At 41.3% G+C, this 20,000-nt stretch overlaps 4 protein-coding genes across 6 annotated transcripts in view; 1 reads left to right on the forward strand and 3 right to left on the reverse strand.

The window, feature by feature from the left end:
• Positions 1–54: 54 nt before the first annotated feature.
• LOC125210619 (2-(3-amino-3-carboxypropyl)histidine synthase subunit 2) lies at positions 55–4,666 on the reverse strand. Its single transcript, XM_048110159.1, has 10 exons — positions 4,545–4,666; positions 4,293–4,423; positions 3,953–4,137; positions 3,403–3,511; positions 2,614–2,959; positions 2,177–2,314; positions 1,802–1,917; positions 1,610–1,716; positions 1,029–1,165; positions 55–538 (listed from the first exon to the last, which is right to left on the reverse strand). Exons 2-10 carry the CDS (start codon positions 4,371–4,373, stop codon positions 285–287), a joined length of 1,473 nt encoding a protein of 490 aa, XP_047966116.1. The 5' UTR covers positions 4,374–4,423; positions 4,545–4,666; the 3' UTR covers positions 55–284.
• A 720-nt stretch (positions 4,667–5,386) lies between these two features.
• Positions 5,387–6,862, reverse strand: LOC125216633. Of its 3 annotated transcripts, none has more exons than XM_048118391.1 (2): positions 6,662–6,862; positions 5,387–6,068 (listed from the first exon to the last, which is right to left on the reverse strand). In XM_048118391.1, the coding sequence occupies exon 2, from the start codon at positions 5,930–5,932 to the stop codon at positions 5,519–5,521; it is 414 nt and encodes a 137-aa protein (XP_047974348.1). In that variant the 5' UTR covers positions 5,933–6,068; positions 6,662–6,862; the 3' UTR covers positions 5,387–5,518. The 3 variants fall into 3 exon arrangements, with proteins under 3 accessions (XP_047974348.1, XP_047974347.1, XP_047974346.1); XM_048118390.1 differs by having other exon boundaries at positions 6,573–6,862; XM_048118389.1 differs by having other exon boundaries at positions 6,144–6,862.
• A 6,304-nt stretch (positions 6,863–13,166) lies between these two features.
• LOC125215758 (diacylglycerol kinase 2) lies at positions 13,167–18,293 on the reverse strand. The gene is made up of 8 exons (XM_048117293.1): positions 18,128–18,293; positions 16,540–17,738; positions 15,473–15,839; positions 15,182–15,258; positions 14,949–15,068; positions 14,671–14,835; positions 14,316–14,453; positions 13,167–13,620 (listed from the first exon to the last, which is right to left on the reverse strand). Exons 2-8 carry the CDS (start codon positions 17,641–17,643, stop codon positions 13,465–13,467), a joined length of 2,127 nt encoding a protein of 708 aa, XP_047973250.1. The 5' UTR covers positions 17,644–17,738; positions 18,128–18,293; the 3' UTR covers positions 13,167–13,464.
• A 1,484-nt stretch (positions 18,294–19,777) lies between these two features.
• The window catches only part of LOC125215490, a 4,426-nt gene continuing 4,203 nt past the window's right edge, over positions 19,778–20,000 (forward strand). The window contains exon 1 of the mRNA XM_048116914.1: positions 19,778–20,000. Within this exon, the coding sequence (XP_047972871.1) occupies positions 19,852–20,000 (149 nt within the window). The 5' untranslated portion in view covers positions 19,778–19,851.

The following is a 20,000-nucleotide window of genomic DNA, read 5'->3' on the forward strand; positions in this document are numbered from 1 at the left end:
ACCCCTAGCTACCAAATCTAATGTAAGGCTTAGCTAAAATTGAAATTTCACAAAAAAAAGTTCAAAAAAAAAATCTAAAAAGGACATCAGTATACAACTTCTTCAACAAAACTGCAGATAGGGGGGTGGCCCGACTTCTAGGCTGACCCGAAGGGAAAATTAGGCCATCCTAGCGATATGGGGAGCTTACCTATCGAGCAACACAAATATCTATCGAGCAGATGAGCTTCACCTGTCCAACAGTAAACAAAGACGAGCATTGCATTTTTCGCTTGAAATACATATTACGGTTGAGATATCTCTGCCTTCTCGTCCTTGTATCCCGAAGCCTTGCCACTTCTCCCAGCCAAAAATTTCCCCGGGAGCGAATCTGTGCTGTTTATATCTAGACCGTGATATGATCTGCTGGCAAAATATTCAGCACCTGACTTGGCCGTATTCTTCATGACGGACCGGGATTCTTCATCTCGCACTTGCAAAGCTTTCTCTGTGACATTCACCAGTGAAAGGATTTCATCCTTCTCTACCTCGTCATCATCTGCTCGAGACATTAGGTAGCATTTATGTCAGCAACTACTAGAAAGATTCTCTGAACATTGAAAACATTTTAGAAAGTGAAATCCATCATCAGACTGGGGACTTAAATGGCTGGGGACTCGATACAACGAAACTAAACTCAGGAAGCTTTTAAGTTTTCTAATTCAAGTTTCAATTACAGGCTTGACATAGATAATTGCTCAAGCTGGAATCAAGCATCTCTCAAGCATAATTACGTTACTCTTAAGCCAGCTCAACCCTTCTTTAAACCCCTAAAGTTATCTCTGAGTTTTCACGTATATGATTGTGTCAAAAGCATCTTTCAATTAACACTGGGCTGCTTGTATATGGAGTAGAATTATCGCCAAACAAAATGAAAAGTCTACTCACACGCTCTATTTATTTGGCGAGAAAATTTTGGTTGGCTCGATTATTATGACCTTAACCTCCTCAGAGACAAGTAAGTTAAAAATAAGTCAAAGAATAAGCACCTTGCTGATCCAAATCTTCAACATAACCACCCTGAATGAAAGAAAATCGTGCTTCTTTAGATTGTTCCCTTTCTACAGGAGTTGAAGCAATCAAATCTCTGAATTCCATTACATATGCTCCGGTCCATTGACTTCCCCTGGAAATTGAAATAAAATGTATGATCACCCATAGAATGAATAGGATAGCAAACTTATTGGTGCATTCTTAGATACAAACATTGCATTCATAGAATCACTTTATTTTTTCTGATTTTTAACTAGCATGAAGTTCTTTCACGAAACGTCACAGGAAATTACAACAATTTATAAAAATTAGAAACGAGAATGCAATACTTCGAGATGGAAACCAATTATCCAAATTATTTCCAATATGCCTTGTTTCTTTATCTGGACTTAATTCGGACATAATACCTAAGAGAGTACTCCATCATTAGAAATTATGAACTACTAAGGCTCCATACATAGATTAGCTTACACGGAGAGGTAAGAATGATGAACGATAACCAATGAATATTACATAACAAACATTTTAACTAAAATTAATGAAGCAATCAAAATCAGTAAGTTGCAGGGATTGATACCTGTCAAAAGCAAGTATGGCTTCGAAGGGAGTAATTATAGGAGCTAAGAACTCCTTACTATCCAACAGAGCTGTTTGTGCACAAGAGATATTAATGAAGACGTCACACTGCAAGGTGAAAATGGCATATCAGCATTACCACTGCAAGGTACGGAAATAAGCAATAATGTCAGCATGCACAAATGAGGTTTACCTCAGGAAAATTAGCCAATTTCGCAGGATTTGGTCTGCCCATTACAAAAGTATAAGACTTTTTTCCAGCTTGTGTTATCAAATCCCGCATTTTATGAATCATATGTAGATAACCAGCTGAAATAACAGTTGCAGGGGAATGCATTAGCCTTTTGGGATGAATCATGCACTAGATCAAGAGATTGGAAGTTAAACAAGAAGCAAGACATCATAAACGTGTAGTGTGTAATCCTGACAGGATGATATTAAACACTGACTGTGGCATCTAAAAGACATCATGGACACTTATACAAGAGTAACTCAAACCTGAGTTAAGTGTCAAGGAAAAACAGTTACTTTATGACAAGGAAAGCTCATGAATGTTTGCACACAATACCTGCTCCAAGTGTTCCAACCAATATCCCAATCATGTTGGCGTCCTTCGCTTTCTCGACCAGATAATACCTACGCCTAAGGATTTTTTTTGATTGAGATACATCAGTCACTAAGCCGCCTTCTGTTGCATCATATCTGACTAAAAACAAAGCAAAACATCAGTTCGGGAAAAATACCACAACATGATATAGGATGGAAAGCAGATAAAGGCATGGGCAAGACCATAATGGTCCAATTATCAACACGAGCAAGGATAAAAAGATGTTCCTGGAATCATCTACTAAATGAGGTCTCCTAAACGAAAACTACATTACTCCAAACACTATGAATACAATTTTCCTGACTAATTTGACAGGAAAAACACAGTAATGTTGCATGGTGTAGAGTTCATGTTCCTTTCCTTATCAAGAAGGTGAACAAGCTAAAAAGAATTATTACCGATTTCGCAGTTATTGAAAGTCAATACAACATTTGCAAATGCTGGACTGTCCGACCCAATCCAGAAAACCAAATAATCCTCCATTTTCTGTCCTTGAGGAATTTTCCAGCTCAAACCTCCTATATTATAAGTTTGGCCAGATTCATCAGCAGGGCATCCTTGTACAACTTGGCTACCAGCTCCAATTTGGTTTGCAGATGTACAGGTCTCAGATGGGGTAATGACCGAACAGCATACATCAGCGTAAAGGAGTTCTAATGTGGATCCGGATATGCTTAAAACATCAGAAGCCACCATTTTTTTGATTTCTGGTATTGCATGTGCATATTCCAGTCCACTTAGAACCTAGTTAGCATAAGCAACAGATCAAAAAACAATGTCCATGCAACGGAGATTAGTAAAAATTATACATTATGCCTTCGTGAACTTCTGACTCATTGGGCACATTGGGCACATATAAACTAGCTATCAGCAAGACTATGACCAAGCTAGCAGCTATATGCTGTGTAGTCAGAACAGATCAAATAAGATACCGGAAAATTGAAACTCCCATAACACTTTTATATGATGTGATAAACTTATAGTAAGACAGAGTTTAATCACCAGACATCTATGCTGTCTTTAATATTATTGAAATGGTAAAAAAAATGAACAGAGAATCTTAGTGTGTCTAGGGATGGGATAGGAGTCACTTAACACCTTCTATTTATAATTCCACGTTTTAGCCCTCTAACACAGTGTAGATGCAGTCATGCAGCAAACCAAATGGTGAGGCATCACTAACGTACCAAAATGGGCTTGCCACTTTTCAGGCCATGAACAAGCAAACTCCTTGCACAATCTGATGGACTGATCGAAGCTTTATCAAAAATGAATAACGCAGGAATAGTTGATGTCCTGAGAAGAAGAACACGGCGATCACAAATTACATAAGCTTTATCAAAAATGAATAACACAGGCATAGTTGATGTCCTGAGAAGAAGAATATGGAGATCACAAATTACAAACTAACTAACTTAAAGAAAACCTAATACTAACACAATATTCCCCAGACAAGTTTGTATATCAGAAGCCTAAGGATAAAGCAAGCCACTTGCAACCTCAATCAATCATAGAAGGATTGGTCCAAATATAGCTTAAAGATCACAACGTCTAATGTAAGAAACTTCTTAGCCCAAATTACCATGGAAATAGCAAGTAAAAGTCATTAGTTGAAATTTGAAATGCAAAACCATTTCACGGGCTAACACTCGTTATTTCCATACACAGATCCAACCATATAAATATCACGTAACTACCAAATGACTAATGCTCCCTTGGCATCAAAACATTACTAACGAGCTGAGGCATGTGTGGCCATAATGAATGACGCATTCAGCACCAACATGCGCGGCCCCAACTTCATCGACACAGCAGCTTCCGTAAGTTGTATCAGCCATCACATACAACTTCACTGATGAATCGAGCTCCTGGCGCAGAGCTTTAACCACCTTCATAGAATCCTTGAGTAGCTCGTCCGGGAACTTTTATCATCCAATCAAACATAAAACAACAATAATGTATAATTCAGTGAGAGAGAATATAGAACCAAACACAACAATTCAAAACAACACATGAAAAAACTCATCAAACAGAACAATTTGAGAAAAACGCACACACAGTCAACGTGTATTGCTACCTGCAGAGCTACTTTAGTGAAGCCACCACTACAGACGAACTCCGCTACTCGAGCTATTTCGTAATTGCGGTCCAACTCCATGGCCAGAATAAATTAAGAGATAATTAAGAGAAAGACTAATCGCAGCAACCCTGTCGAAGAAAAAGATTCAAAATTTCCTTCGGAAATTAGGTATAGAAATCACGGACTTCGCTTAAAAGAAGCTAGAACACATAACGCAACGAATTCAACTTAAAGACGTGAAATTTGCACCTGATAATGCAGATTCTCAATTTCAACTAGCCAGGGAATTCGTGTGGGGCCTGACGGCGGCTCGGTCAGAGGCGGCACGGTGGTGGTCGGCTGTGCCTAGAGAAGATGAGTTTCGCTGTTTATTTTATTTTATTCTTAGTATTCTTTTACCAATTTAATATTGAAATAAATACTTTTTCCAAAAAGTGTGATAAAAAAGAAAAATTAATTTTAATTTGTAAAGTTAAATAATAGGTTATAAACTTTTATAATGCGTAAATAGATGATAGGAGTATTTATTTTGAAGGGTTTATTGTGTAGTATATAGTATTTTTTTAGGATTGAGTCTTGGGATTATTTGAAATGAAAGTGATCTATTGATAAACCGTAAATGTAATTTAGTATTGAGTCTTAGGATTATTTAGTTTGAGAGGATTAGTGACTAATTATACTATAATTATTCTTTAAGAATGAGCTGTGGGGTTGAATCTCATGAACCAAACTTACTACATATTTAATCCAAGATACAATTTTGTAAATCGAACACCTCGATTATTGATACTCCGTCATATAGTTAGTTATAACGGTATGTTTGTATATAAACAAACGTCTATAATATTTTTGCTTAATGAGTTGTAGTCTATTTTTATTCATTGTTGTACAAGAAAATAGAATGCAAGATACTACAACAAAACAAAAGTGTTTATTAGTTGTATTCTTCTAAAATTGAGTTTTAGTTATACATAGCAAAATATAAACCAATCGAGACTTTATCAATATTTTTTGTAGGTTCATAGTTGCATAAAAGTCGAGATACATACATATTACCGAAATCAATATTTTTTCTACGTTCATAGTTGCATAAAAGTCGAGATACGTAAATATTACCAAAATCCTCAAATGCTAAGCAAAACAAAGGGTCTCTAGACCTGGCTAGCATCATATATACTTTCTAATTCCTTAACAAGATTCAAGAGTCAAGATCTACAACTACATTACTTAGCTAATGCTTCAAGCATAGCAACCATCATCTTGAAGGCTACGATTTGAAAGATCGCGGGCAGAGCGAGCATCGCGGGATGGGTAAGGTAGGGATAATCCCAACCGTCGTGAAGAATACCCGTGATAACGGGGAGATAAGCCCAATAGAAGGAGAAGATCCTGTAGATTCGAAGGCCAGGCTTCGCCATCTCCAGCAGCACGTAAGCAGCTACAGACAGCAGCACCAGCCCCACAGTGTTGGGCGAGGGGTAACCGGCCACAATCATACCAGAGCTGGCCCTCCCTGAGACGCTGATGACGAACGCCCCTGCCAGCACTATAGGAGCAGGAATGGTCCTGCCACGGGGCCTGCGTGCATATCCCTCAAGATAAGCCCCAGCTGCAGCAGTGCAGCTGACAAGCATCATGACCAGCTGATATCACCAGTGGCTGCCCAGTCGTCCTGCCCTAGGTAGAGCGGGAAGAGGAAGCTGCAGACGCAGCCTATCATGGCCCAGTATATCGCCACACACCTCTTCACCGCCTCGTCATCCATCACAAAATCTGGCACCAGAAACAATACAATTATCGCTACTGTCAACATGAAATGTAACAAACAACATGGGTCAATCTCCATACCCGACTGACATACGTGGCTTTTTTAAATCCTACTTGGCAAAATGGATTTATCTTGACCTTTTCATTTTCTTCTCACCCAATAACCCTAACACTTTATTCTTATCATCATTCTCATTTTCCAGCCCTAAGCGACAAAATTTCAGGCCACGATCACCCCAAAAAACGACGTGAATCTTTGCAATATTCGAAAAGGAAGCAAAAGCAAGTAAAGAGAACAAAGCAGCAATCAAAATTCTCCAGCAATTACAAATTACAAACTCTCCCCAAAGTCACACATTGAACTGAAAGCTCAAAAGCTGGAAGAAATCCTTCAATTCTCCAGCAATTACACCAACACAACAATTAATTCAACAATTCCCCAATCATTAATTCAATACGTCTCCAAGAAATCGCTCAATTCTCCAACAATTATATAAAAGTGAAGAAAACCATTGATACGCTCCCACTGCCACAGGACCAGCCGGTGGCAGTAGATCAGCAACCGGAGGCAGGACGGACGGAAGAGGTAGAAGTTAGACCGGACCCCCAACCGTCCATCGCGAAGTCAAAGGCCAAGAGGCAACTCCGGCAGCCGGTCAGGTTCGGGGACTACACCCCGAAGTAGTTTCGACGTAGGACTCGTTCTTTTTGGTTATTTACTTATTTTTGTTATTTATTTTCGTTATTTGTTTTATTTGTTTTTGCGTTGAGTCGAGCGTAATTATAAGCTCCGTTTCGGGTTTTCTTTGTTGGTTCTTTCCCGAGATGAATTAGGATTAGGAGTCGAACCAACCCTAGGGTCCTTAGTCTATAAATAGGGTGTGTGTTATTTGATCATTCATTCACAAATTTAATAAACACACGTTTTGTGCCCTCAATCTTGTGAGACAAGTAAATTCTCAAATTCTCGATACAGTGCTGCCCGACGGGGAAAACCCCGCGCACAGCATCTGCTCCTCGCCGCCGACCCATCCAAGGGCGCTGGCAATCGTTTCGGTCAAGCACGCTGCTGACCGATTCCGTTAGGGGGAAGAAAACCCCTAACAACTGGTGCTTTCACTTCGTGAACTCATGAGCCGTTTTTACAACAATGGTAAAGGACCTTGGGCGCCTCGCCCTGATAATGTAGCGACTGGTGCCCGCCGGGGGCTAGGGAGAGGCCGACGGGATTCTCTGCCGCCGCACAGATTTCCGACGGAGGAGGAAACCGAATCGCCTCGCAGGGATGAGGGTCCGTTTGATGATCCTTTGGGAAGCAAGTTAGATCGTTTGATTGAACAATTCGATTCTTGGAAAGACGAGACGGAACGCCGTCTCGAATCGCTGCAGTTGTCGACACGGCGCAACGCTGACCGGCCGACGGGGTACGAGGAGGAGGATGACGCTGATTGGGGTGATTTGAGCCGGGGGAGATACGGCGAAAACCCTAGAGGCGTTCGGGATGTGCCGCCGGAGGGACGGAGACAGCGCGGCGGGTTCGGTCGTGACGGGCGACGAGGCGAGCAGCCGTTGGAGCGTGCGAACCGCCGCCAGTACGGTCAGCCGTTACAGCGTGCGATCACGTGCTGGGACCCTCCCCAGCGTTCGGGGTTTGATCAACCCCATCTTGTGAAGATGACACCGCCACGTTTCGACGGTTCTAATGCAGTAAACTGGATTTCACGCGCGCAGTACTACTTCAATCATATTTCGATGCCAGACGCGCAGCGCATGCACTACGCGGTCATGCTCTTTGACCCGCCAGCCGCGGATTGGGTGTTTAATTACTGTGCGAACAATGACTTTGTTACTTGGCAGGATTTTTTGGAGGATGTCCGTCACCGTTTCGATCGCCAGAGCTTTAAAGATTATTATGGGTTAATAGCGAAGCTGACACAGACAGGGTCGGTGTTGGATTACCATGATACTTTTGAGAAGTACCTCAACCGCGTGCGGGGCGTGTCCGAGTCCGATCTATTTACTCTTTTTATTGCAGGTCTGAAAACAGATGTCCAGGAACGTTTACGGTTGCATAGGCCCCAATCTCTCGCAGAAGCAATGTCGTTAGCGGTCGAATTTGGGGATGAACAGGCAGACCGAAGCCCTGCGACGCAACCGGTCCCGCCGCAGAGACGCCAATGGCAGAATCGGGACGCCAGAGCGAGCTCGACGCCCACAACGGTCCAGCAAACGAACCAGGGCCAATCAAGTCGCGCCCCTACCACCCAGAAGTTTCCCCTAATTCTGGTATCCCAGGCAGAGAAGGCCGAACGGAGACGCTTGGGACTTTGTTATCACTGCCCTGAGAAGTGGGTGATCGGCCATGAGTGCAAACAGAGGCTGTTGTGTTACGCTGACGAGGTGGAGGAGTTGGAGTCTGGACCTATCGATAGCTGCGCGGAGGGGTCCCCGGGGGCCGACACGGTGCACATTAATTCGATGCAGGGAGACCACAAATCGCGACCCTTGAGGATCGTGGGCTCTATCCAGGACCGTGATGTGAGTATTTTGATTGACACAGGTAGTGATAGAGATTTTTTGCACCCAGCAGTCGCAGAGCAGTTGCATATTCCGCTATCTCCTATCCGGCCCTTTAAGGTGTTTGTCGGGAATGGAGCCGCTCTGCTTTGCACGCACATGGCGAAGCAGACGAAAGTGGAGGTACAGGGAACGGAGTTCTTGGTGGATCTCCACATCTTGCCCGTCCATGGCCCTGACATTATTTTAGGGATGGATTGGTTGGAGTCCTTGGGCAAGGTGACGGCGGATTTTGTAGGGAAGACATTGGAGTTTAAGCAAGGGGATAAGCCGATCATGTTACAGGGCATTCTGCCCCCGCCACGCCGCGCATCCCTCCACTCCCTTGCTTCGTGGTTACCCTCCCAGGGTGACGTGGAGTGTTATGAGATCTTCATGCTAGCGCCGGGGGAATCGGGTTCAGCGCCGGCTGGCAAGGAGGATTTCCCGACAGACCTTCCCACCGGGGTGGTGGCGGTCTTGCGACAATTTGAGGACGTATTTGGCCTGCCTGAGGGCATGCCCCCGCCACGGGCCTTTGATCATCGTATCCACCTTTTACCGGGTGCCCGGCCAGTGAATGTCAGACCTTACAGATACCCATATTTTCAAAAGAATGAGATTGAACGCCAGGTACGAGAAATGCTTGATCAAGGAATTATTCAGAGAAGCAGTAGCCAGTTCTCATCGCCTGTCCTGCTCATTCGCAAGAAGGATGGATCGTTCCGTTTTTGCATCGATTATCGCGCGTTAAATGCGGCAACGGTGCCGGATCACTTCCCTATTCCGACGGCTGATGAACTATTTGATGAGCTGGGGAAGGCTCGGGTTTTTACCAAATTGGATCTTCGTTCAGGCTACCATCAAATACGAATGCAGGAAGGCGACATTCACAAAACGGCGTTCCGGACGTATGATGGCCACTTTGAATTTTTGGTAATGCCGTTTGGACTGACGAATGCCCCATCCACGTTCCAAGCTGCAATGAATGCAATTTTCCAACCAATGCTCCGCAAGTTCGTAATAGTTTTTTTTATGACATACTTGTGTACAGTCCGCCGCAGGAATTGCACGGCCAACACTTGGCTTCGGTCCTTGCGGTGCTGAGGGAGCACAAATTTTTGGTGAAAATGTCCAAGTGTTCTTTTTGTAGCACTTCGGTAGAGTATTTGGGTCACATTGTGACTGACGGACTGTTAAAGGCGGATCCGTCGAAGATTGCGGCTATGACTGCTTGGCCGGTCCCGAAGAGTGTAAAGCAGTTGCGTGGATTTTTGGGCTTGACAGGGTATTATCGCCGCTTTATAGTGAATTATGGCCTTATTGCCGCCCCTCTCACGGATTTGCTAAAAACGGATGCGTTCACCTGGTCTGATGGGGCAGGGGTGAGTTTTGAGAAGCTCAAGGTGGCAATGACAGCAGCACCGGTCCTGCGTTTACCGGATTTCGACAAACCTTTCTGCATTGAGACTGATGCGTCGGATACAGGCATCGGTGCGGTGCTATTACAGGATAATCATCCCATTGCGTTTTTTAGTAGGAAGTTGGGGCCGCGAAGGAGGGTCGCTTCTACGTATCATAAGGAGTTGTACGCGATTGTAGAGGCGGTTCAGAAGTGGCGGCAGTACCTCTTGGGTAGGGAATTTATTATCAGAAGTGATCAGAAGAGTTTGAAGGAGTTGCTTTTGCAGGTGGTCCAGACACCAGACCAACAGCTGTATGTTCGTAAACTCATGGGCTATAAGTTTGCAATTGAGTATAAGAAAGGGAGTTTAAACAAGGTAGCCGATGCGCTGTCCCGCCGTGAGGAGGATTCTCAACCTGCGCCGGACGGTGGCCGGTTCGCAACAGAGGCGGACGAGGCAGCGGCTGCCCGCGACTGTGCGCTCCTTGCATTAGCAACGCATCCTATTCCCCGTTTGCTGGAGTTGCTACGAAGAGAGACGAAATCGTCCCCTGAAATGAGGGAGATCACCGCAGCTATTAAGGCTGGGAAAAGCCCTCCTCACTTGTCGTTCGTTGATGGCCTAGTGTTTTATAAGCGGCGGATATTTGTTAGCTCCCGTTCCGAAGCTAGGACGCCTATTCTCACCGAATATCACGCCTCTCCTTCGGCAGGTCATCCGGGGTTTGAGCGTACTTTGAGGCGGGTAGCGGGAAGTTTTTATTGGCCGAACATGAGGAAAGAAGTGCGGCGATTTGTTGAGGCGTGTGTGGTCTGCCAAACGTCTAAGTATTCGACCCAGAAGCCTGCAGGTTTGTTACAACCGCTGCCTATTCCAACGCAAGTTTGGGAGGACGTATCGATGGATTTTATTACTGGCCTGCCGCAGTCTCGCGGTTACACGTCAATTATGGTGGTGGTCGACCGATTGTCCAAGTATGCTCATTTCGCCGCCTTACCAACACGGTTCGATGCGTTGAGAGTAGCGCAGTTGTTCGTCAACACAGTCGTCCGACATCACGGGTTTCCTAAAACATTGGTGTCGGATCGCGACTCTGTCTTTCTAAACGAGACTTGGGAGGAGTTAATGCGCTTGAGCGGTACTAAGTTGAATTTTTCGACGGCATATCACCCGCAATCTGATGGGCAAACCGAGGTCCGTAATAGGGGCCTGGAGCAGTATTTGCGAGCTTTTACAGCAGAGCGACCGGCTAAATGGGCGAATTTCTTGCCGTGGGCTGAACTCGCTCTCAATTGTTTCCATCACGAGGGGTTGGGCATGTCACCTTTTAAGGCTTTGTATGGGCGCGAGCCGCCGAGCTTGATTTTTGCTGTTCCTCGCCGCCGACCCATCCAAGGGCGCCGGCAATCGTTTCGGTCAAGCACGCTGCTGACCGATTCCGTTAGGGGGAAGAAAACCCCTAACAACCATCTAAAATGTGATGACTGAAATCTGGAAGAAACCGAATGACAATGGAATTAAGCAAAAACCAACAATTTATTCTTAAAAAATCACAAATTCAGCAATCAGGGAAGAAATGGAGAATGAAACTGAAACTCGCAAATTCTACCTAAATCGGTGAAAGAGAAATTACAAGGAAGCGACGCCGTTTAAACTAAGAAAAGAAAATCAGTAAAAATCGACGCTCACCTGAATTGAGTAGACGAGATTGCTCTGCAACTTTTTAGAGAGAGATTGCTCTTCAAATATAGGAGAAATGCTCTGCAAATGTGAGAGAAAATTACCGCTTACGCCCACAGAAACATAAGGCGGTATTTCTATTTCTTCACACTGTAGTCATCACGATCGCTCTATTTTCTTTGCCATTAATGGATTTGCTGGTTTCATTTTAAGCTCTCGACTTTAAATCCCTCTGAATATTTTTACATAAAAGTTAATCGCTTGTTACAGACTACGAGGCATTCAACACAGCTTTGACTTTCCAATTTGAATCAAAAGTTCAAACCCTACGCCTCTATTACCCAGAAATCAGAATCATCAAAGCATAATCTGCAGATTTTTTCAAAGGTTTATACAGCTAAAATCTACAGTTTTCTGATTTTACACAGTTCCAAAACTGAAATGCAGCTGAGGGACTCGAATTCCGGCGAGGAACGGCGGTGCGGTGGCGGAGGAAGCGTTTGCTGAATTTGGTTGTGAATTCGCGGGAAAATTGAGTTCAATTAAAGCCTAACGGTGGGTAGATATAGTAAAATATAGCCACGTGTAATGTTATTGGGCCTATAGATTTGGGCTTTAAAAATAAATGTGAAGCCCAAATTGTAGGCCCGTTGTTACTGTAAGTATTTAGGAGAGTATATTAATCAATATGAGATCGAGCAGTTAAGTTATACTCCCTCTCCCTCCGTTCCTTCGTAGTTGAGTCATTTTTTCATTTTGGGAAGTTCCCTCATAGTTGAGTCATTTCCATGTATAGTAATTTTTTCCTCTCTCTTACTTTACTCTCTCTTACCTTATTATCTCTACTTTATTAACTTTTTACTTTATTCTCTACCTTTTTCTCTTTCTTACTTTTTTATCTATTTATTAACACACTCAACATTCATTTCTTAAACTCCGTGCCAAAAAGTTCCGCCTCAACTATGAGGGAACGGAGGGAGTATTAATACTTCGAACAAAAATTTCTCCATGCAAAGCACATATTTATTCCCAAAACGAGTGCTTAAAAGCTGTCTAGCTTATGATGGAACGGAAGGAGTAAGTGATTAGAAGATTTTTTTTTCAAACTTTATTAGAGAGGCGCGCATTAAAAACGCGTCTCTCAAATAACAAATATGGGATTGTTCAATTTTTAATACGCGCATCTCAAAGAACAAATATGGGATTGCCCAATTCAAACTCTCAACATCAACACTTAGGAACTAAAAGCCTGAATTTTTGGTATATCATGATTAAGTATAAAATGGTGTACACAGAGATCTTTATGAATCGTGTAGACCTCCTATTCTTTTGATTCTTCAATTCCATAATTTAAATTGACATATTTAGCATTTTAGGGATTCAACTCAAACAAATATGCAAGAATGTAAACCCATAATCGAGATCGATTTTTGTTTCGAAAAGTACAAATGGATTATTAATATTGTAAGTTTGAAATCGCTTTGTATACTATTGACTATCATAATACTCTAGTACATCTGAAATACATTTCAAGTCGAAGAAAACAAGCATTGCTTCGACAAATCCTAAGGGGATAAAAAACAAAACATCTCCTAGAAGAAAGGGTTAACCTCGAACAAAACTTCTATATTACACGCTCCTTGTAGTTCGAACTATACTTTGTCAAAGAATTAGAAGAAATCGAGAACCATGTTCTTCAGCTATACCTGTCTGACTGTCGTGATGGCAAAATTGTGAAGGATCGATCAGTGAGAAAATGATCAAGAAAGCTGGAGGGCGATCTCTTGCAGAAGTAACTTCTTCTGCGAGGCGCTTATAACTCCCTTACATTCTGCATCCACCAACACCTCCGTCATTATGGCAGCTGCATGACCTCTAGGTCCATCCACCCCAGATGCTCTTCGAAGCATAAACACCTAACGACAAAGGAGTTTTGAGTCTTTTCAGTTCAAAGAAAATAACAGTGTTCGTGCTAGATATGTGGGACTCGTACAGACCATAAAGCATGACTCAAATTTTGGTGAAGTTTGCAAGGTGCAAATATCCACTCTTAGCAACATTATTCGACAAGATATTTAACATTCTATAAATGATAACAGTTTGGATTATAATAAAAGTTGCGAGGCTACACAGTTGACCTCTGTATACTTCAAATGGCAAGAGATGAGAGCAACCGATGGCAAATGTCGAAACATTGACCATTGAAAGCAAACAGTCGAAAGGTTACTTTAGCTCTTATGGCACTTGGTAAATATTAGATAAATGAGTCACCGAGAAGAACACTCAAAAAAACAAAGTTTGTGAGTATATATATGTTTATTCCTTTGTACACAGAGGAATTAAGAAAAAGTGAGGACGAAATTCCAACCATCTACATGTGGCGTTCTAATGAAGCTACTTTGTCGTACTCAAATCCAAATATATTGTGTATAAGTATATCATAGCATGCTAAGAGTATATGAACATCATATTTCTCAATCCACGTCTATATATTGTATCAATATGCATATGGAGCTGATGAGTAGATGCAGGAACTCATAACTTCCGCATTTTGCACACAAGAATCGGATAAAGGATCATCAAATAGTTCCCGATAAAGCGGATTAAATACCTGTCCATGATGTGTTATTTCTAAGCATCCAGGTTGCTGAATAAAAGGTTCCCCGTCGATTTGTACAGGAAAAGGACTGGACACATGTAACCTTACAAGTTTCCCTTGTGCTAGCCTAGTTGCCTGTGAAAGTCCAACCTGCAAGTACAGATTAAGCGTTAGTTGATCTTATATGCAAAATATATATCACACATTCAGCAAGTACTTCAGACCATATTTAATGCATTAACGTACAATGCCGATATAATCACAAATGACATAACTTCAGAGATAAGTGATGACTACTCGACAATCAATCAACTATAAAACTCAGACTAAGGTTAATAGACATGTGCGATTAAGTAAACATTCAAACCTGAAGTTTTCCCAGGTGCCATGATCCAGTAACACAGACAACTTCAAGCGTTTTGTCATGCATGTACTGGTGATTGAAATTGTCATCGTATTCATAATCATTTTGCCAAAGGTCAACTCCACCCATATAGCTACCAATGTTCAGCACAATTAAACCCTCAGCATCCTGAGGGGACAAAAATCAATATAAGAAATTTCTTGAGATAGTGCAGAAATGAATATAAGAAATTATATCAAACACACGAGAATAGGAATTTGATAAAAAGGAGATGGCTTTACTTTTGGTATCTCAATATCTTTCTCATCAACTTCAAGCCAGACTTGCCATGGCAAGTCTGCACAAGCTCTGCCCATCATATCCCTAGCACCTTCTTTGGCATACCTAAGTTTATTTAAAAACTGTTCCAAATGTACGTTAGCCATCTTTGAGAAACTTAATTCAAGGTCTGTATAAAGTTGCCAGTGCATATTATAACAAAATATAAGTAGGCAAGAGGTTACAAACTTCATACCTGGCTGTAAAACTTTGCTGGATTTTCTTCCCTATCTGTATGAAACTCATATGCAACCTTTGCATCACATCCAATACCTGTAGATTAAGAACCACAAAATTAGTCAAATTAAATGATAGAACAAAAACCCAAGATAAAACAGAACATTTGATAACTTAAAAAGAATCTGGACCCAGCAAAGAAACAAGTCAAAGCAATTTACTCTTTGCATCTGCCATAACAGAATTGGTGAAGGCTCTTCTACCTCAAACCAAAAGAAGTAGTAGTAAAAAGAAAATAATTGCACATTACCTAAGTAGTTCATCATGAACTTTGATTTTACGGTACTTGGTGACTTTTCTTCTGTTATGTTGACTTTCCAGCGATCAAGCATTGTCACTGCCGCATTTTCAACGTCGGTCAAGAAAGTGCTTAAGGTACCTTGTCCTTCGACAACAGAAAACCCCCCACCCCAGTGCAGGACCCTTGACAAATCATTTCCAGTTCCTAAAGGCAGAACTGCAACTGGTGGAGGTGACTCATAATTGTACTTCTCTATTGCATCAAGGACCCAAGCAACTGTTCCATCACCACCACAAACCAAAACCCTGAAGTATTGCAAATTTCTGAACAGCTCTAAGCCAGCCTCTGGACCTTGAGAGGAACCGAGTTCAACTACCTGGAAAAGAACAACCAATCATAAGCCAGGAAACCAACTACACATTAAAGTGCACTTTGAAATAGTGAGAGGCACAATTTAACCTTTCACATTAAGTCTATAATTCTAAACTCCACATCCTAAATGAAAACTTTAACTAATAAATTAGTAACAGTTCTTATAAAGTCAATATATTATAATTTTCAGATTCATAACTGAATACTCCACAAATTACATTATAATAATTATATTTTAATCTTCATTTTTGTTGAGCTAAATACACTAACACCTAAAAAGATAATTTGGTCTTTAAAATTTGTCCTCTTTGATAACTTTTCTGAAACATTACTGAAATACACTTACTAAAATCTAAAGTTTCAAGAGAGGCGGTATACTCATGGACTTGGGCATACACATTCTTGCTGAGAAGGTAGCAGATACAAAGATGATGTACTAATCACATGGTATAGTTTAGTTAGAGTGAGGTTCACTAGACTAACATAACCCATCTAAATTTCACGTTCACTAAAACTTTTGTTGATTTCCTTCTTACTCACGAGTTTTCTTTCACAATATTTTATCATGTGATCTAATTTGGTACTCTTATAGAAATACTTCAGTGTACACAATGCCAAACTTACCATTCTTAATAACTAAAACAAAATAATATTAAAAAAGGAGAATGGGAGAATTATAAGTCATGGCGATATGAAACTTTTACCTGTATAGGGTTTAATAGCATGTTCAACCTTCTGTGCAGGAGAGGCCCGTTTCGTGCTCCACTTTTGGCATTAATGAAGACCAGAAGAGGCCTTGCATCTGAAGGTAAATCCAGAATAGTATAGTTTTTTAATCGGTCACAAGCATCAACTGATTTCTTCTTATTGGCTGATGCTTTCGTTGTGCTTTTCTTATTAAGACCCTTGCTAACATTCAAAGAATGATCATTATCATCTTCACTGCTAGAAGTCTGGATAGTCTGGATTCCAACAAGACCCTTAAGGACAGTAAGAACTGCTCCTTGGGCAGTTGGATTTTCTGGTTGCTTACCACGATTTCCATGCCTGTTCCGATGCCTCTTTTTTCGGGCTTGTCCACGGACTGTAGAAGCAATAATTTCTTCAGTAATGGAACTCAATGTCTCAGTTTCAACACCTTTGACACATAGGGGAGAAAGAATGATTCTTCTGTGAGCACCTAGATCACAAACATCGCCACATTCCTCGGACATTTTCACTTGGCACTTAACATGTATAATCCGTTGACACCACAAGCAATACCAAGCTGGAGATGCATCAATAAAAGGGATGCCACAAGGTTCATCACAGTAAAAACAAAAGGCTGACATCTCGGGATTGTCGTCAAGATTAAACCATCTCTCTGACCAGTGGTGCTGAACTTTACCATAACCAGCTTGTGCAACACATTTACAATCTTTTGCTGCAAACTGAGAACAATGAAAATGAGCTGCCACACCACAAACACGACATCTATGTATTGGCGACCTTGATATAGGTTTTGCTCCTTTATTCTGAGAGACTAGAGAAGTTAAGCACACACAGCATGTGGATGGCAGGCCACCAGAAGAAACATCTTCCACCCATGTATGATGCGATAGGGGAACTTTTAGCTTCTTCCACGCTTGCTTTTTAGCCCGGGAAGCAGCTTTAAGCCAATTAAGAGACATCGATCTCTGCCATTTCAGGAAGGCATAAACAATAGCTAAAAGTCCAAAAGACCCTGTAATCAGCCATCCAAAGATATATCCAGAATCCAGACTCGAACTAGCAAGGAACCGAAGAAGAGGAATACTCAGTTCATTCATTGTGAATGACACTTCATAATTCTTCAAAATTCCAAAGGGAGGAGCTCCACAGTTTCTGTAGAAAAATAAATTCTACAAATCCTTACCTACAGAAACTACCAAAACCAAATAACACATCAAAATTAAATCAACATCCCCAAAAAGTATGACCAAAATCAGCACAAAACGAGGCAACCTTTATTTCCAGAAACCTAGCAATTACCAAAAATGCTGTACTAGTATTTAATCAATATTCAGATAATCACATGCATAAACACGGTAAATCTACTCATTCAAACCCTAAAATCGAAGACCAGATTCTCGCGCTCAATCTAATTCAATGGATGAGACAGCTAATTATGAACAAACATAGTAAATTCCACCAAATTGCACGGAGCACATCTCTAAATCGAGCAGAAACAATGATTTCCAATAGTTACCCGCGGATCATCGAAGAAAACGATGAAATACAAAAATTTCGCATATCGAGGGAGAGAGAATTTACCTGCGTAGAAGGAATTGGACGGAAAAGAGAGATCGAGATCGAAGGAAGGGGAGGAGAAACCAAGATTTACGGCGGTGGGAGGGAGATCTTGGGCGATATTAAAGAATGAATAAAGTAAGGAGGGAAGATTGATGAGGAAGGGAGGGAGCTGTCGCTTTGAGAATTGAAGAGAGAGAAAGTACGTGGCGGGACTTTCCTACGCGAAAAACACGGCGGACCTACCCATAACTGTATGCTTTCTTGTCGTTTTTCTATACCCAATCAAAATGGCGCACATTGCCAACACATGACGAATACGGGTGTAGCAGATCGGGTTCGTATTTGAGCTTAATATGTGCTGTTTGAATTTGGGAACGCTAGGGTCGGTGATTGCTATGTCGACGTGATAATATCTCAACTCGTATGATTTATCGTAGAGACTAGTTTGCGATTTCCTATATGATTGATTTTTAATTAATTATGAACGTTTTTTTTATTTTAGGTTAGTTATATGTGTTTTGCTTATGTCTTTATAATAGGATGTTTTAATTTATAATTAAATTTTATCTATGATTAATTATGTGTAATTTATACATTTATACCAATTGTTTTTCATTATTTTAAACCGTGTTTGTTATTTAATATGTATGACTTCCTTATAAACACGTTTAGTGTTCTATGCACCTAAACCACATACGTGGCCACCATCGAAGAAAAGCAAATGAAAGGCTTTCATAAATATTCTTGTGGAATCGAGAAGTTTTCATTTTGTACATGCTAGATCATGAATTAGTAACTGAATCCAATTTTCAAAAAAAATCCCAATTGTGTCGAACTTTTCATTTTTAGATTAGAATAGCATCAAGATTAAACTTTATTCCATAGTATTTACATGAGGTTCCTCTTTAAGAAAGTCCTCGGGACGGCTTAGTTGATCCATGATTTATGTTTCATCTTTCAGCGACGGCTACTGGAAGCTACCGGAGTGCGGTGCATTGATTTATGGTTACGATCGAACTCGACATGCCCTCTTTCAGAGCTCAACTTTCCATTTCACTCGGTCAAAATCAATACGAGAGGAATGATTTCAGAAAAGAAGGTATCGGAATTACGGAGTAAAATATTATGGGGGTAGTTTGGTCCATTTATAGATATTATGAAGGAAATAATAAGAAAAAAGAAAAAACCAAAAATCCCTTATTATAAAAAATTCGCATGCATCGATCTCATATTTTGAAAAGTCAACAAATTTAATCACAAATTTCAAAAGATCGGCAAAATTAATCTCTTTTTCAGAAATCTCTCTTATTTTACTCATGACCATCGGCAGACAACCACACCCCACCCTGACTACTCCCATAACCTTGACTCGCCCCGATTCACTACACACCCCACCACAAACCTTCAACACCAAACCCAACGCATCAAGCCCAAGCTCGATCGACTTCGACCGATTACCCGTTCCCCATTCCCCCAAATGACTCGGCCATGAAACAAAAAAAAAAAAAAAAAATTCCAAGAAAACAATGATCTTCATTTTATCGCAAATCCAACCATTCACTCTCAGCCGTTCATTTATCTCTGCCACACCAAAATATTGGTGGTCAAGATTCACTACTCAACAAAAAAAATCACCAAATGAAAAAAAAAATCTAAACTAACTATAATGACAGTTGAACTGTTTAAAGCACACGCAGAGAGAGAAAGAGTGAGTGAGAGAGAGAGTGAGAGAGAGATACATCTCCATGATCACCACTTCCTCACACTGTTTAAGCTTCTCCTCCAACAAAATCTACAATCCAAACTTCGCCACATTGCATCGCCACAGCAAGCATAACTGCGTCAGCGTAGCCGCTTTCTCTTCATTTGCAAGTGCAGAGACGCCAAAATGGGA

Source organism: Salvia hispanica, chromosome 3 (genome assembly GCF_023119035.1).
Source record: "Salvia hispanica cultivar TCC Black 2014 chromosome 3, UniMelb_Shisp_WGS_1.0, whole genome shotgun sequence".
Classification (NCBI taxonomy): domain Eukaryota; kingdom Viridiplantae; phylum Streptophyta; class Magnoliopsida; order Lamiales; family Lamiaceae; genus Salvia; species Salvia hispanica.

Coding starts and splice junctions, on each gene's coding strand:
- LOC125210619 (XM_048110159.1), bottom strand. CDS start 4,373: ATGGAGTTGGACCGCAATTACGAAATAGCTCGAGTAGCGGAGTTCGTC. Junction 2,315..2,613: donor TTTCAATAACTGCGAAATCG/GTAATAATTCTT, acceptor CTTTGTTTTTAG/TCAGATATGATGCAACAGAA. Junction 539..1,028: donor TGAAGATTTGGATCAGCAAG/GTGCTTATTCTT, acceptor TGTCTCGAGCAG/ATGATGACGAGGTAGAGAAG.
- LOC125216633 (XM_048118391.1), bottom strand. CDS start 5,932: ATGATGCTTGTCAGCTGCACTGCTGCAGCTGGGGCTTATCTTGAGGGA.
- LOC125215758 (XM_048117293.1), bottom strand. CDS start 17,643: ATGAATGAACTGAGTATTCCTCTTCTTCGGTTCCTTGCTAGTTCGAGT. Junction 15,840..16,539: donor TGCTATTAAACCCTATACAG/GTAAAAGTTTCA, acceptor GTTCTTTTCCAG/GTAGTTGAACTCGGTTCCTC. Junction 14,836..14,948: donor AAGATATTGAGATACCAAAA/GTAAAGCCATCT, acceptor TTGTCCCCTCAG/GATGCTGAGGGTTTAATTGT.